At 38.6% G+C, this 14,889-nt stretch overlaps 1 protein-coding gene across 3 annotated transcripts in view; it reads right to left on the minus strand.

The window, feature by feature from the left end:
* POLA1 (DNA polymerase alpha 1, catalytic subunit) overlaps positions 1 to 14,889 on the minus strand; it is a 307,687-nt gene that overhangs the window by 56,832 nt on the left and 235,966 nt on the right. For 2 of the 3 annotated variants that reach the window (XM_082718245.1, XM_082718243.1), the window contains one exon: positions 13,103 to 13,199. In XM_082718245.1, the coding sequence (XP_082574371.1) occupies positions 13,103 to 13,199 (97 nt within the window). Of the gene's footprint in view, positions 1 to 5,908; positions 6,579 to 13,102; positions 13,200 to 14,889 lie in introns of those variants that run through there. The other variant, XM_082718244.1, reaches the window with a different exon arrangement.

Genomic DNA, 14,889 nt, shown 5'->3' on the forward strand with positions numbered 1-14,889 from the left:
TTTCATGTCAAAATACTTACATGATTATATTCTGAGTTAAATTATTTAGGATAGGAAAACATTTTGATACACTTCTGACAGATGTATCTTACAGGATGGAGTCAACCTCTTTCAAAGAACCACCACTGGTTACAGTGGGGAGTAAAGAGACAAGAGCCTCCCGGCTTCCGGTGTTGGGTTTAAAGCTTCACATAAGCCAGCCTCTTAATAAGCGCTTTTTGACCAAATCTCCAATTCAGATATGTTTTAAAATCATCATGCATTTGTCAAATGATGTTCTTGAATTTGTAAAAGCTGGATAAGCAATAGAGCACTTAAAGAATAGCAAGCAAGAAAGGATTAGTCTCAGACTACATGCCAGCAACTGTGTGTGTTCACAGTCTCACCCACTTTTCGAGGCTGAGCTCAGGTTCCACCTCCATGGGGAACTTGCCCGAGCCATTCCCGTCTAGTAGTCATTTGCCGTGAGGATGATGTTTCTTTACTAGATGAAGAAAAGGGCAGCTGCAAGATGGCAGAAAGAATGCTGGGCTCTCACACTCCCCAGCTTTGCTACCTCAGGCGGGTCATTTCATCAATTTGAGGTTGTTTTTCCATCGGAAAAAATGTCAACAACCCTACTATCTAATGGGAAAAGTAAAAAATAAGGGATGTGAGTGTTCTCCAGAACAAGCTCAGCTCTATAAAAAGTAGCTGTTCGGAGGGTGAGTACATGAATAAGAAAAGGATCCCAAGTATTATTATGTCTAAAGCAGGACATAATGCTTACACTGTGCCCTTTACAGATCACACAAGGCAGAGGCACAGCACAGCAACACTCACAGAACGAATCTTGGGGGTGGGGTGTGAAGAAGAGAGAGACAGAGAAAACCAGACTTACACACAGACCTGGTTTATGATCCTATTTGTGAGTCTGATTTTATAATAATTTCTTAAAACAACCAAAGCACATGAGTGTGTAAAATTAGCCAGCAAACATATCTTTTTGTGAGCGCAGCTGGTTAAAGCCTTAAGCTCTAGGGGACGGTGCTAAGGCTAGCAGGGCTCACAGTCCAAGGGGAAAAAGGTTTCCCAGGGCCTTTACATGGGCAGAATGCAATCAAAGTTAATTCAACTGAGCTCTGTGGCAGGCTACTAATTCCATCTAGTCACTGTCCTAGCGACCACCAGGTAAGAGAATGTTGATGGGTGTGAATAAATTCACGTAACATCTATAGGAAGAAGTCCTGTAGGAATGAGACCAATTGATGATGGGTTTTCCCTACATACGAGGGGGAGCACCTATTATATGGACATGTTAGAACAGCCTAAAATTATACATAAGCACTGACTAATCACGTGCAAATTAATACCAGATCTCGGCCTGGGGCTACTGGGTAACTGAAGCCATCACAATGACACAATTAAATTTCAAAAGTTAAGGTTGCAAGCTTTGTGCAGTGGTAATATCATAGCCAATGAGGTTTATCTGAGGTGCAATTATTGCTAATTGAAAAGTTGGGGTTGCTTCCCTTTGATAATGATAAAAAATTTAAATAATTACAGAGGGTGATAAACATGCCAGTTTATAGGAAAAGCAAGAAAGCAAACCAAAGCAAAACAAAACAGAACCCTGTCAATTTAAACATTAAGTCAGTTTAAAAAATCAAATTTGCACTATAGTCAGAAAGACAAAGGTTAAGCAAAAACACAGCTTTTAACCATTAAAGACTATTCTGGAACAGCACATGCAACTGGTAAAAACCAAAATCAAAGCAAAAGATTAAGAATATGCAGGAGAGGTAATTCCTATCTCAATGGAGGGAATATAAGCACTTCTGAGAAGAAATGTTAAGACACAACCGAGTTAAGATAAGAAATGATGGAGACATTAAATTCAGGGCTAGGTCAACGAGCAAAGAGGCCCAAGAGGAAAAAAGTATGCAATTTATTTTAAAAAAAAGATTTTATTTATTTATTTGAGAGAGAGAGAGAGAGAACATGAGCAGAGGAGGAACAGAGGGAGAGGAACAAGTAGACTCCGTGCTGAGTGCATAGCCCAACATGGGGCTCCATCTCACGACCCAGAGGATCATGACCCGAGCCGAAGTCAAGAGTCAGAGGCTTAACCTACTGAGTCACCCAGGCACCCCAAGGGTATGCAATTTTAAAATAATCCCAGATGGTTAGAGAAAAATACAACTCAGATCAAATCTACTTAAATCCCAAATATCTGAGAGCTTGAGACACTTACGGATGACTATATATCCTCTAATTTACTTGAAGCAAGTGGGGTTGCTGTTTTTTTTTTCTCTTTCTTATTTCTTCACTGACTTTTAAGAAAAAATGTCACATTTATTACAAATTTGAGCTGGTATAAAAAGGACACAAAGTTAGTAACTGATAAAACAATAAAGTGCTTCCTTAGAACTATTAAAAAAAAAAAGGAATATCATCTGCTTCTAAGACTATAGACCTTTTAATGTTGAAGGTTGCATTTTTAAAAGAAGTAACTGATTATACATTATAAGTAGCTGATCCAACACATTTCCAGTAAAAAGCACTAATTTTGAGGGGAAAATTTAGTATAACTATATCTAACCCCAATTGCTTTAAGTCATGTTATAATAGATTATTATGGATGTTACACAAATACTGATAATTTAATATTCCTGAAACTTATAGTACATTTTATCATGATACTTAAAGGATCTACTTTCTTCTCTGCTATGAGTATTATAAGCTCTTTCTCCTAATTAATCTGCAATTAATTCAACCAACCTCCAATTAGTCTTCTACAACATTACCCTACTTAGACAATAAAGCCGTCTCTAGTCTGGGTTTTAAACCTGGGCTAAAATAGACTCCTACAGACCAAAAATGGTTCTGGGATTTCTCTTTGTAGTGTAATTTAGATGTCATATCTAATTTGCTGTCATGACTATTGTTTCACTGTGCAATTTGTATGTCGTTTTGAATGGTAAAGGCATCATAGCTTTATTGAATTAAACCTTCTGTCTTTATTTAGGGTCTGATGTTACATGTTTGTGCGTATATGTTTATGTCTCAAAAGCTGCTTCTGACATCAGGCAGTGGTAGAAAAAGATTGTGCTCTTTTGATATGTTTTCTCCTATCTCAGTAAATACAAACACAAACTGGAAAAAAAGCCCTCTTCAAACTAAAGAAACAATTTTAATAGTAATAATGACATTATTATTATTTCGCTTTGAGAGACAGAGATCGCTAAATAAGCTATGCACATTAAGGAATTACAGAAGGCCTGGCTGTTTTATAATCTAAATTCCTTGACTCTCAATTCTGTTAATCAATTCTTTCCTAAGAAAAATCTCCCCTTTCCATTGACAGTCTCAAACATAAGATGTTATTTTTACAATTCGATAATCACAAAGAAATTCAAAATTCTCCTTGTCTTTAATTCCTAAGGAACAAAGGCCATTTTACTTATATCACAATACTCAGTTTTGTGTTGGTCTGCCTGTAATTGTCCTTCTTATCCTGGCCTGTGCATTCAAGTTCTAAACTAAAGTCAGGACTAGGATTAAACATGGAAAGCCTTTCAGGAGACCACTGGAATAGCCTTTTAAATAATTTTTAGTGCATGAAATTTCATAAAGTTTTTACTAGATAATTACACTTCCTGATTTTGTAATTAGTGGAAGTACATGCAATTACATAATAATTATGATAGTAATTACGTAATTAAGATGTATAATTATGTAGTAAAAAACATCATGGAAATAAAACCATCTACTGTGTAAGCACAATACATTTTAAAAGTAAATTCGCTAGCTCAACTGTTTAAAAATACTTTTCTTCAAAATAAAGTGATTAGCTCACATTATGGTCTAACTGCCTGAAAATTGTTTAATATTTTTTCCTTCATTGGTGATAGAAGTATATTTTTAAAAAGTACACGAGAAAAATCTTACTGGGTTTTTCCTACCCTCAACACTCAAAAAATGACAATGTTTTGCAAATGAGGACCATCGACCACAAAACAGATGCTGCATCAGTACCCTCCTTTGCACTGCTGTACTTACTACTACAAAAGGGACAAGAAACCTGCCCATTGAAAAGATGTAACAGGAAAGGGTTTTATAAAACTGATATATCTGTTATCATAGCATGCCTGTAAGTCTGTATGTACATAAAAGTGCAAAACGTGGAGTGCCTATTTACAGAAATGGGCTCAAAGAAAAGGAACGTTATCAGAATCCACAAGTTTGCCGCTCAAGTATATGGCAACTTTCATATAGTACTTTAGCTATCTTAAAAAAGATGACAGAAAATGTACAGAGACAAGACACTTCCACTTACGGGCAAAGCAACTATGGTGACAATTTCCTGGAAAATGTAGTTTCTCTTCTGTCACCTTGCAAAGTCATCTTTAGTTAAAAAAACAAAACAAAAACTAAGTAGGCAGCACTGAGAGAGAGAAACAAAGCAGTATGAAGCCCCATGCTGCCACTGGAAAATTATCAATGTTGTCATTCTTGTACTGAGCATAAAAATCAAACAGAAAGACCAGCAACTTGAGGAAAAGTAAATTCCAAAGTAAACTGTATAGTAGCAAAATGTAAGATATAGAATCTTGCTTTCAAGTAAAAAAAGTTCTAGTTCAAAGCCTTGAAGTCTTTACACACATGTTAGACCAATGCTGTCACGAGGCCCAGAAGGCAGCGGCTGGGTGCCGGCCCCTCCGCGCGTGCATGCAGAAGGGCCCCGAGAGAAGTGGAGGTAGAATTGCACTCCTGTTCTCTCTTTTACAAGCCACTGATCTGAGAAGCTGAAAGCCATTTTGAAAATCTTAACTGACTTCTCCTTTACCTTTCTTCTTACTTAAGAAGAAACAAAGCGGAAGAACTCAGGCTTTGGTGTTTTTTGTTTTTTGTTTTTTGTTTTATGCCCCCTCTCCTTGCCCTTGTCAGGCCACTACATTTTAAAAGCTTAATCACAAAATGTATTTCAAACGACCAGACTGGCATGCCAGTTCGACCATAAACCTGGGAGGCGTTCTGTAGTTTGCATACTTGTAATTATAAAGGCTTGCCAAAAGTATGGCCCTAACCAACCAATGAATAAAATGAGAATAGGCCTTAGTTGTTAAGAGCGAAGAATGTCTTCTATCAGTTGTTAAGAGCGAAGAATGTCTTCTATCAGTGCTTCTCAAAATTTAACGTGCCTAGGTGTCACCTGGGAATCTTGTTAAAATGAATGCAGATGCTGAAGCAGAAAGTCTGGGGAGGACCTGATATTTTGCATTTCTAACAAGCTCCCAGGTGATGCCTATGCTGCTGGTATACTGATCACATTGTAGCAAGGGCTTTGGTTTGACTTGGGGAAAAAAATGCACAGAGAAAAAGTGGATTTGGGTTCTTCTGTAAGGTATTTTCTCCCTCGACTGCTAAATTATTGGAATAATTATTTCAAGTTCTGTAAAACATTTATTTGTAAAATTTCAGTGTTTATAATTTGTTTCTTCCTACAAAATCAGTACATGCTCAGATTATATAATTAAGAAAGTATATACAAGTATAAAGGAGCATTACCTCTAATTCACCCAGAGATGACAACCGTGAACAATTCCAGTGTTTCTTACTAATTGTTCTACCTGGCATACAAGCTATAGATGAGTATCATAATGGTTACTCAGTGTTGGACCTTAACATATTGTTAGTTTTTCCCTAAATCATTAAAGATTAAAAGTAAGTAATGTCTAATAACAATAATTCTCAAAAGGTCAGGGTTGTATGAAGCACTTTTTCTATTATCAAAATTCTTTATGTGTTTCTACAACCACTTAATAATCATAAACAGGCAACTATCTTCTGAATTGCTGTATTGGTCTCCTATGATGAAAGTTCACTTCAACTAATTAAAGGGATAGTTAAAAAAAAAAGAACCACCTCGAGTCATTTTTTTATTTGTAAGAAAATGAAACAAAAGGAAAATGGAGTTAGTTAAAGTTACTGATTTCAAAATTGATTTTTCTAAAAAAAACCTTTTTCACAATTATAAAAAATAGGATTTAAAGAAGGGTAGATTGGAGCTTAATTGAACTTCTCCCTTTTATATGTATCTGGTAGGTGTGAATTGTTTTGTGTGTGTGCCTTAACTGTTTTTAGTTACTGAAAAAGAGAAAAGGCTCATTTCTAAAATTTGACAACAATTTTTTCAGGAGGATCACGGGCTTTAAAAAGTGGTACAAGAACTGGAGCAGACAGTGTCTCTGCCACAGCCTTCTTCTTATGCCTTGCGGGGATTTAACAAAGTAAATTCTAAGACTGTCGACTGGCTTAGAGAGGACTCCAGCTCTTTGTTTTTATTTCGGTACTTCCAGTGATAATAAAACTCTCCAGATTTCACTTCAGCAGTTCAGAAAAATAGGGGAAATTCTCAACACTGAAAAAGGATGTCTTGAGACCTTCAGAAATCTCCAAACTCCTAAAGACATTAAAAAGCATATAATTTCTTCCATAAAACTCTCATTTTCTTGCTTAAAAAAAAAAAATCAGTTTTTCTTAGATTCCTTCACTTCTCAGTACTAGCTGTTGTCTCTCTCTTGGGTCTTCATTTCCTATGAGACAATACAATTATTACTACATCTCATGGGTGTAACTATGTAGCTGAGGGTAAGCAGAGAACAGGACCCTGTGGTAGTGTGGGTGAGGAGCAGTCAGTTCGGCTCATGACATTCTTTCGACTCAGTTCAAATTTGGCATCAGCAAAACGAGAGACACAACGCGCTTGTCTTCAGTGTAACTTGCAAAGAGCTCAAACGACAGACACAAAATCTGAAAATGTCTAATGAACTTCGGTTACATTAATTTACGGCACACCTGAGTCAAGCCAAGTAATATAGGAAGATCTAGAATTTTTAATGCACATTGCCCTCCTTTCATGGACAGAATTACCTCCTAGGACTAACTGCTCCAATATCCTTGAAACTGCTTGTGTGGTCTTATTTTCTACTAAAAATTCATTCAATGAAAGTTTAGTGAGCTGGCCCCATGGGCAAAGCGCAGATAAACAAGATACAACCCTCTGCCTCAATGAACTCGGTGGAAAAGAAAGTCAAATAGAACAATTCAAAATAAGTCCTGTGAGAAGGGCACTCAAGGGTGCAATGGGAATGCAAAGGAAGGAAGCCCGTATTACATAACTCAATCTCTTCATCAATATAATGGGGGCCAATCCGCTGCCGCCTCACAGCGCTGTTTTGAGGACTGTGTGAAGGGATGTGAGTGAGATTTCACCTCTCTGACAGGAGTGTAGGAGCAGAGCAACCCTGATGGGCGCTGCTTAGTGGGCCATGGCCACCCACATCCCTTGGCAAGAAACAGGGGTGACCTGAAAAACAGTCCTTCTAGGCCTAAAGAGACTCCACGGAGAAACTGGACTTCCTGACAGATGCTTTTCACAAGGCTAAGGCTACAGCACCATCTTTTTGCTAAACTTTACGCTTTAGCTCCAGTTCCTGTCTTCAACAGAGTCCTAAAACCTGGTATTTCAATTTTGACAGAGACAAACACAACATGTTGAAAGAGGGATATGGAAAAATTCACCAAGAAGACCATCTGTTAAGGGCTGAATTGTGCCCCACCTCCCACCAAATATTACTGTGCGGGGTGGTGGGGGTAGTGGTGGTTGAAATCCTAACCCCCAGTACTTCCAAATGTGACTACATTTGGAGACAGGATCTTTAAAGAGGGAATTATGTTAAAGTGAAGTCGCCAGGGTGGTTCCTAAACCAATAGGACTGGTGTTCGTGTAAGAAAAGATCAGGACACAGATGTGGACAGAGGGAAGACCATGTGACGACAGGGAGAAGATGGCTGTCTACAAACCATGGAGACGGGCCTCAGAAGAAACCAATCCTGCTGACACCTTGGTCTCGGAATTCTAGCTTCCAGAACTGTCAGGAAATACATTTCTGTTGTTTATGCCACCCAGTCTGTGGTATGTTGTTATGGGAGGCATTGCAGACTAATATAGCATCCTACTATAAATAGCTGACAGAGAGTAAGAAGAGATAAGCATCTGGGAAGAGAACAGGAACAGAAAAAAAGTTTTGTTTTGTTTTAGGAATATGGTAAAATCAAACACTAAAGTTAAAAGGCAATTTGTGCTCAGGAGAATAAAAAGAAAAGCCATAGACTGAGAGCAAATATTTGCTAAAGACATATCTGATAAAGGACCATTATCTGAAAAATACAAAGATCTCTCTCTTTTTTTAAGGGGGGGGGGGAGGAGTAGGGGGAGAGAGAGAATCTTAAGCAGGCTCCATTGACCAGCATGGAGTGTACCCAGAGGCACTGAAATACACATATATACATAATATATCTGTATCTATATGTACGTATATATACAGATATAATAATATATATAATATATAACATATGTTAATAATAAATAATATATAACACAGCTCAGGAGTGAGAGAGCATAAGCAGGGGGAGTGGCAGGCAGAGGGAGAACCAGGCTCCCCGCTGAGCCAGGAGACCTGTTGCAGGGATTGATCCTGAGCCACCCAGCCATCCTTACAAAGAATTCTTAAAACACTATGAACAATAAAAAAACAAACCCAATTAAAAAAAAAAATGAGCTAGGGCGCCTGAGTGGCTCAGTGGGTTAAAGCCTCTGCCTTGAGCTCAGGTCATGGTCTCAGGGTCCTGGGATCGAGGCCCGCATTGGGTTCTCTGCTCCGCAGGGAGCCTGCTTCCCTTCCTCTCTCTCTGCTTGCTTCTCTGCCTACTTGTGATCTCTGTCTGTCAAATAAATAAAATCTTTTTAAAAAAATAAAATTAAATTAAAAAAATTTTAAAAATGAGCCAGAGACACCTCACCGAAGATATACAAATGGCAAATAAACATAGGAAAAGATGCTCCACATCGTACGTCATCAGGGAAATGCAACTTAAAACAAGGAGATACTAGGGCACCTGGGTGGCTCAGTCAGTTAAGTGTCCAACTCTTCATTTTGGCTCAGGTCATGATCTCAGGGTTGTGAGATCTCAGGTTGTGAGACCCGTTGTCAGCCTCCTCACTGGGCATGGTGCCTGCTTGGGATTCTCTTTCTCTTCCTCCCTCTGCCCCTCCCTGCGCTTGTGTTCTCTCATTTTCTCTCAAATAAATAAATCTTTAAAAAAAAAACTTCAAAAATATGTTATATCCAAATAATGGACTATTATTCAGCATTAAAAAGTCAGGAAAAGACACAGAAGATACTTCAAATGCACCTTACTAAGTGGAAGAAGCCCACCTGAAAAGGCTACATTCCATAGGATTCCAAATATATGACATTCTGGAAAAGGGAAAACTATAAAGACAGTAAAAAGATCAGTGACTGGCAGGGGTTAGTGGGGAAGGAGGGATAAGTGGGGTGAGCACAAAGGAATTTAGGGCAGTGAAAATACACTGTGATACTACAATGGTGGATACATGTCATTATGGATCTAACAGATGTCCAACAGCAAGAGTGAACCCTAAGGTAAACTGCGGACTGTACATGATAACGCTGTGTCAACGTAGCTTCATCAACTGTAACAAATGTGCTACTCTGGTTGGGGGTGTTGACAATGAGGGAAGCTGGGAGCAGGGGGTACACACGGAATTTCTGTACCTTCCATTCAGTTTTGCTGTGAACCTAAAACTGCTCTGAAAAATAGTCTACTAAAAACAAAGGGAGCCTTGGTTAGTGGCTCCCCTTCTTTGCTTCCACAACAATCTGATCAGATTGGTGGTTTATCACAACTTGCTGCTCCGATAGACTGTAAGCTCCTCCAGAGCAGGGAACCTTGGCCATCTTAGTTCCTCTAACATCTGGGATGGCACTCAACATGTAATTGAAAATACGTATGTACTGTTTTTACCATTGCTGAATAAACAAATCAAAAAGTTCAGGTGAGAAAACCAAGAGACTCTGCTCCTGCAGACTTAATTTAGACAACTGGGACAACATTTGAATGGATTCATGTCTCCCCCAAACTGTTCACTTATCCCTACTCTGGCCAAGGCCCCATGGGATGAGGCAGTCAAATGGGACCATTTTGTGATGCCATTGTGGAAATGGATTTTTACTTCATACATTGCCACTAGGTTTCTCTAAAACTGCCTTTGGAACTATTATGCCATCTGTGTAACATTCTGGAGCAGTTATAATAATAAAGCCAAAGTCTTACAGAAATAAGATTTTTAAAATGTTATGTAGTTACAGTGAATATGCAGTAAACACTTCATCAAAGTGAATAACAGTCCTTTAGCATTTTAAAGGTAAGGAAAAATACCAAATGGGGTTAATTCACATTATGGACTAATGGCCTGTAAACTTTCGTTTGAAAGCAAAGCACAGGAAAAAGCTCTGACAAGAGCTACTTTTTACCATAAAAATAAACTTCTTTCAAATAATTTGTGACTTTTCCAAGTCAAATGGCCAAGTGTCAAACAAAAATTAAAGCCACCATCCAGTTACAACCTTTAAAACATGGGCTTTACAAAGGGAAATGGTAAAACAATCTTAGGGAACTGTTGTTTGTTTACATTGTTACGTTGTTGTTGTTGTTTATGGACAGTAAAGAAGAGTACACAGTAAATACTTCACATGCCAAATCCAGGGCACTTGGTGACAAACAACACTTAGACTCCATTCTCAATAATGTAACTGTGTGTAATGGTCCTCGCTCTTCACAAGACTCCGAATGTAACATCTACTGGTGTTCTGGCCTTGGTCCAAACTGAATAAATATATTTGTCCTCCAGTTCCAACAGATTTTCAATTTTTTTTTTGAGGCCAGGGATAGGCAGAGGGAGAGGGAGCAGGAGAGAGAGAATCTCAACCAGACTGAGCCCATAGCGGAGCTCAAATTCATGACCCTGAGATCCTGACCTGAGCAGAAATCAAGAGTCAGACTTAACCAACTAGCCACCCAGGCGCCCCACCCCAGTTGACTCTTAAAGGGAACTTATCAAATGTCACTTGGAAGTAAACTTCTGATCTTGGAATACAGATAGGCACGACCCAGAGTTTCAGTTTATATCCCCCTCCTAACAAGTACCCTAATACCTCTTAACATTACTGAGTGATCTGTAAACACCCCAAGCAGGTAAATTTCAACTAATCCACTCATTCCTAAAGTGCAACCTATGAATAATAAATAAGAAGGAAGCTAAAAGGAAAAACAGTTTCATAATTAAAATTCCCTAAATAAAACGAAAGGTTCTTGGAACATTTCATGAAGTTCCTTCAGTGACACATACATTTAATATCTTTCTCTTAGTTTATTTTCTTTAGCCTTCTGACATGTACAAGAACCTGTCAGTAACTCACACATAGTGCCATTATGACCCTGAACTCCTAGATAGTGTACTTATTAGAAGCAAATGACAAAAAAAGCATTCCAGCTCTTAAACTTGTGAAAGAGAACTATAGTAAATTGTGTGAGGGTATAGATACTGTCAAGACTTTTCCCCTTTTTGCCAAGTTAAGAAGCTTCTAAGTAGCTATTCTATTCCCTCTTATTTGCTGGGAGAGCAATGTGCACTCCTGTAAAAGGCCGGAGTAAGTCTTTCCAGATCACTCCACCGTGTGTCTCCAAGAGTCAATGGACTTTTTGAAAATGGCTGATCATCAAAGACTGACTCAGCCACCTCAGCTAAAAATTTTAGAGATGTTTGGAAGAGAAGTCCATCCTCTAGCTGTCTAAGATATCTAGCGAACAATCTGAAATGGCTAGATTCAGAAAAAAGTAAAGGGTGAACAACTTCTAATATATTGATCCCCATAAAGAGATAACAAAACAGACAGAAACAATGTACTCATAAGAGAATCTGTACACAATTCTCTCAACTCATGCCTTTAAGGAAATGCCCTTCAGGCTAAAAGAGAAAAAACTATTAATGATACCGCAAATAAACATGGGCCAGACATGAGCCATGAACAAAAGTTCAAAAAAAAAAAAAAAAACACCAAAAACTTCAGTTACTAATGAAAAGAAGAAATTTTTCCTTCACATTACATAAATTTTGCTAATTCACTGAAAATATGCTGTATGTAGCCCAAGTTCTTGGTGAATATCCAAAACCATAAAACTAATATTTGAACCAACTCCTACATCAGGAGGAGTTCTTGTTTTATACCCAAGGACAACAAAACGAATTAAGTCAAGACCTTTAAAAAATAATTTTTAGCCTATCTTGTAAATGGAAAAAACTGGTCAATTATGACTAGAACTGAAACCAGTTAAGACCAAGTCAAGGGCAGCAAGAAGATTCTTACGGGAGGAAATCCAGTAGTGTTTTGAGGTTTCTTTATATCCTTAAGGCTACTTCCAGCCTTAATACTGACCAACAAAATGTTGAATCAATATTCGCTGACAAACAACATAAACACTCTGCAGGTAATGAATAAGAAACATGTGTAAATTTTCCTTTAAAAATTTTTTTTATAGGTCATAGAGAAGTTGCCAATGTGATTTTCAGGTAGGAGAAAAAAAAACATGCACTTGTCATGACATTTTCAAATACTTTGTTATGTAACAAAGCTTTTCCCAGACCCATTAAACTCCACAGTGTTGGCAAGTCCTGCATGAGGGTTGCAGGCAGCACCCAATCATCTGGGCAAAGGTGCAGATACACTCTCTTAGGATGGAGTTAATAAAAGAACTCCACCCCATGTCTCTCTTTTAAAACGAACCTAGGCTTTTAGAGAACAGCAGAGACACACTTCAGGTCTATTTTTCTGTGGTAATGTCTGGTTTTTGTAGGTCCAATGATCACGTTGCCTATGCTTACTTTATTACAATTACTAAACTCTATAGAAAATAGCATTTTCAAAATATAGCATTTAAAGAGTCCTTTTTGTACTGTTCCTCCCCCAAAGCCCTGCTTTAATAGAGAACAATGTGAGACAGGCTGTGGGGACCAAAGCTGGGGATTCCTACACCGCCGCCCCTCATGCAGGGGAAGCCTGTGCTCACAAGGGCCCCCACGGCCTGCTTCTGAGACAGCGGTGTGATGCTGCGTGAACAGCCTGACAGTAGGTCTGGCTTTTATGATGCAAATTTCCACTTTAAACTCAAAGGTAATTACAGTATTTTAACGTACCTTTCTCATGATCGGTAATAAGTTTCTCCAGTGCATAGTCCGCATCAAAAATGTACCGGTAAAAGCACAGCTGGGTGTACAGGGACTTGTCAGAATACTGCAACAGAACAGAAAATAAATGAATACTACTATTGGTGAGGGGAGTGATGGGGATCACTCTAAACAGTGTATTCCCTACTCTCAACTTCTAGAGCAAGCAGCTTTTTTTTTTTTTTTTACGAAGGGGGGGGTGACTAAGAAGGAGAGAATCATACTAATGATTTGTCCCCCTCATATAGCATACATACCTTTCATAATTCAGAATAAATCCTGCCACTTCGATCATAGATTACTACTTGCGAAGCTGCAGACTGATTACCCCTACTGTCAAAAAACTGATTTTGTCAAATTGCAAATTCCTATGCACCCTTGACAATTTGCACTGTTAATTGGGAAAAGTGGTACTGTGCTTCCTACCTGGGACCTGTCCATGGTAGCAAGAAGTTAAACAATTTCTGAAAACTGTTTAACATATACTGCCATACTACGAACCCCAATTTTATGACTTGCGGTGGAAATCTATCGCCTTTTCCAGGGACTGGCTCGCAGACATGACAATGGTAAATTAAGCGTAGTCTTGAGGAACATCTTAACCACTCGTTCTCTGCTAATCCTAAGTGGGCAATGTATGAACTCTGAGAAATACCAGGTGAAATGAAATAATTGAGGTTTTTGATCCCACTCACATCAAAACAAATGCTTAGTGACTATGGCAAGTTCTAATTCAACATCATAGAAGTGCCTGAACTACTATTCATTCAGCAAACATATAATGAACAATGATATTCCTGGGGTTATCCAGAGCTACTGTGTATTCTCCCTAAGCAACCGTCCTCACCCTGTGTGGGGCGAAAAACACACGCAGCCAATTCAACAGTCACAGTAAGAATTATGTGGTGAATCAATTCAAGTGCATTTCTCTTCATTTAAAACCAACTGCCCTAGGAACTTTCCTTCCTTCTTCCTATGAAGTTAGATATTTGGGAAACCCTCATGTTGAAGGACAATGACCTAGAACTTTGATGTTTTCTTTGGGGATAGGGGTATCCTACCAAGGTGAAACAAGTGAACCCTCAGAACTTCTCAAATGAGAAGCTCAAATAAGAAACATGTTACCAGCTCTCGCTTGCTGCCTTGGAGGAACATGAAATCCAACCAGCATTGACTAAGCACCCACTGCATGCCACACTGGGCACCAGTGACAAACATACATTCAGCTAACTCACATGGTAAGCATTCCATAGAGGGATGTTGGCGGAATTAATCAATGAATGACCATCACGACTAAGTCATGCAGCAGGGGCCGCTGGCACCCACAGACTAGCATGCCACTAGGAATGTCAGGAAAACCACTACCTACAACTGGATACCAAAACAGCCTTATTTTTGAAGGGAATCTCTTGGGTAATCAAGTATTAGATCCAAGGATCCGAGCTCAGTATCAATGATGAAAAACCAAAGTCAACTCAATTTGGTAGAGAAGTATCTAAAATCAGGTATTACAGCTCAACGACTGACCTTCCTGTTAACTGCATTACAAAATCTGTTACTAAACTTAGTGTATTTTAAACATCTTTGGCCATTATAAAGGGTATCTATTAATATTAGGCAGCAGGAATAACCCACATGGAGCTATTCATCAGCCAGGGCTATTGTCTTTTTTTGTGTTCATTCCTTCCATGAGTCTCTCTTTCTTTACCTGAACCTATTTTAAAAAGTATACACCTAAAGCCTATTTTATTTCTTAT

This window comes from Mustela nivalis, assembly GCF_964662115.1.
Source record: "Mustela nivalis genome assembly, chromosome: X".
In the NCBI taxonomy this organism is placed as follows: Eukaryota; Metazoa; Chordata; class Mammalia; order Carnivora; family Mustelidae; genus Mustela; species Mustela nivalis.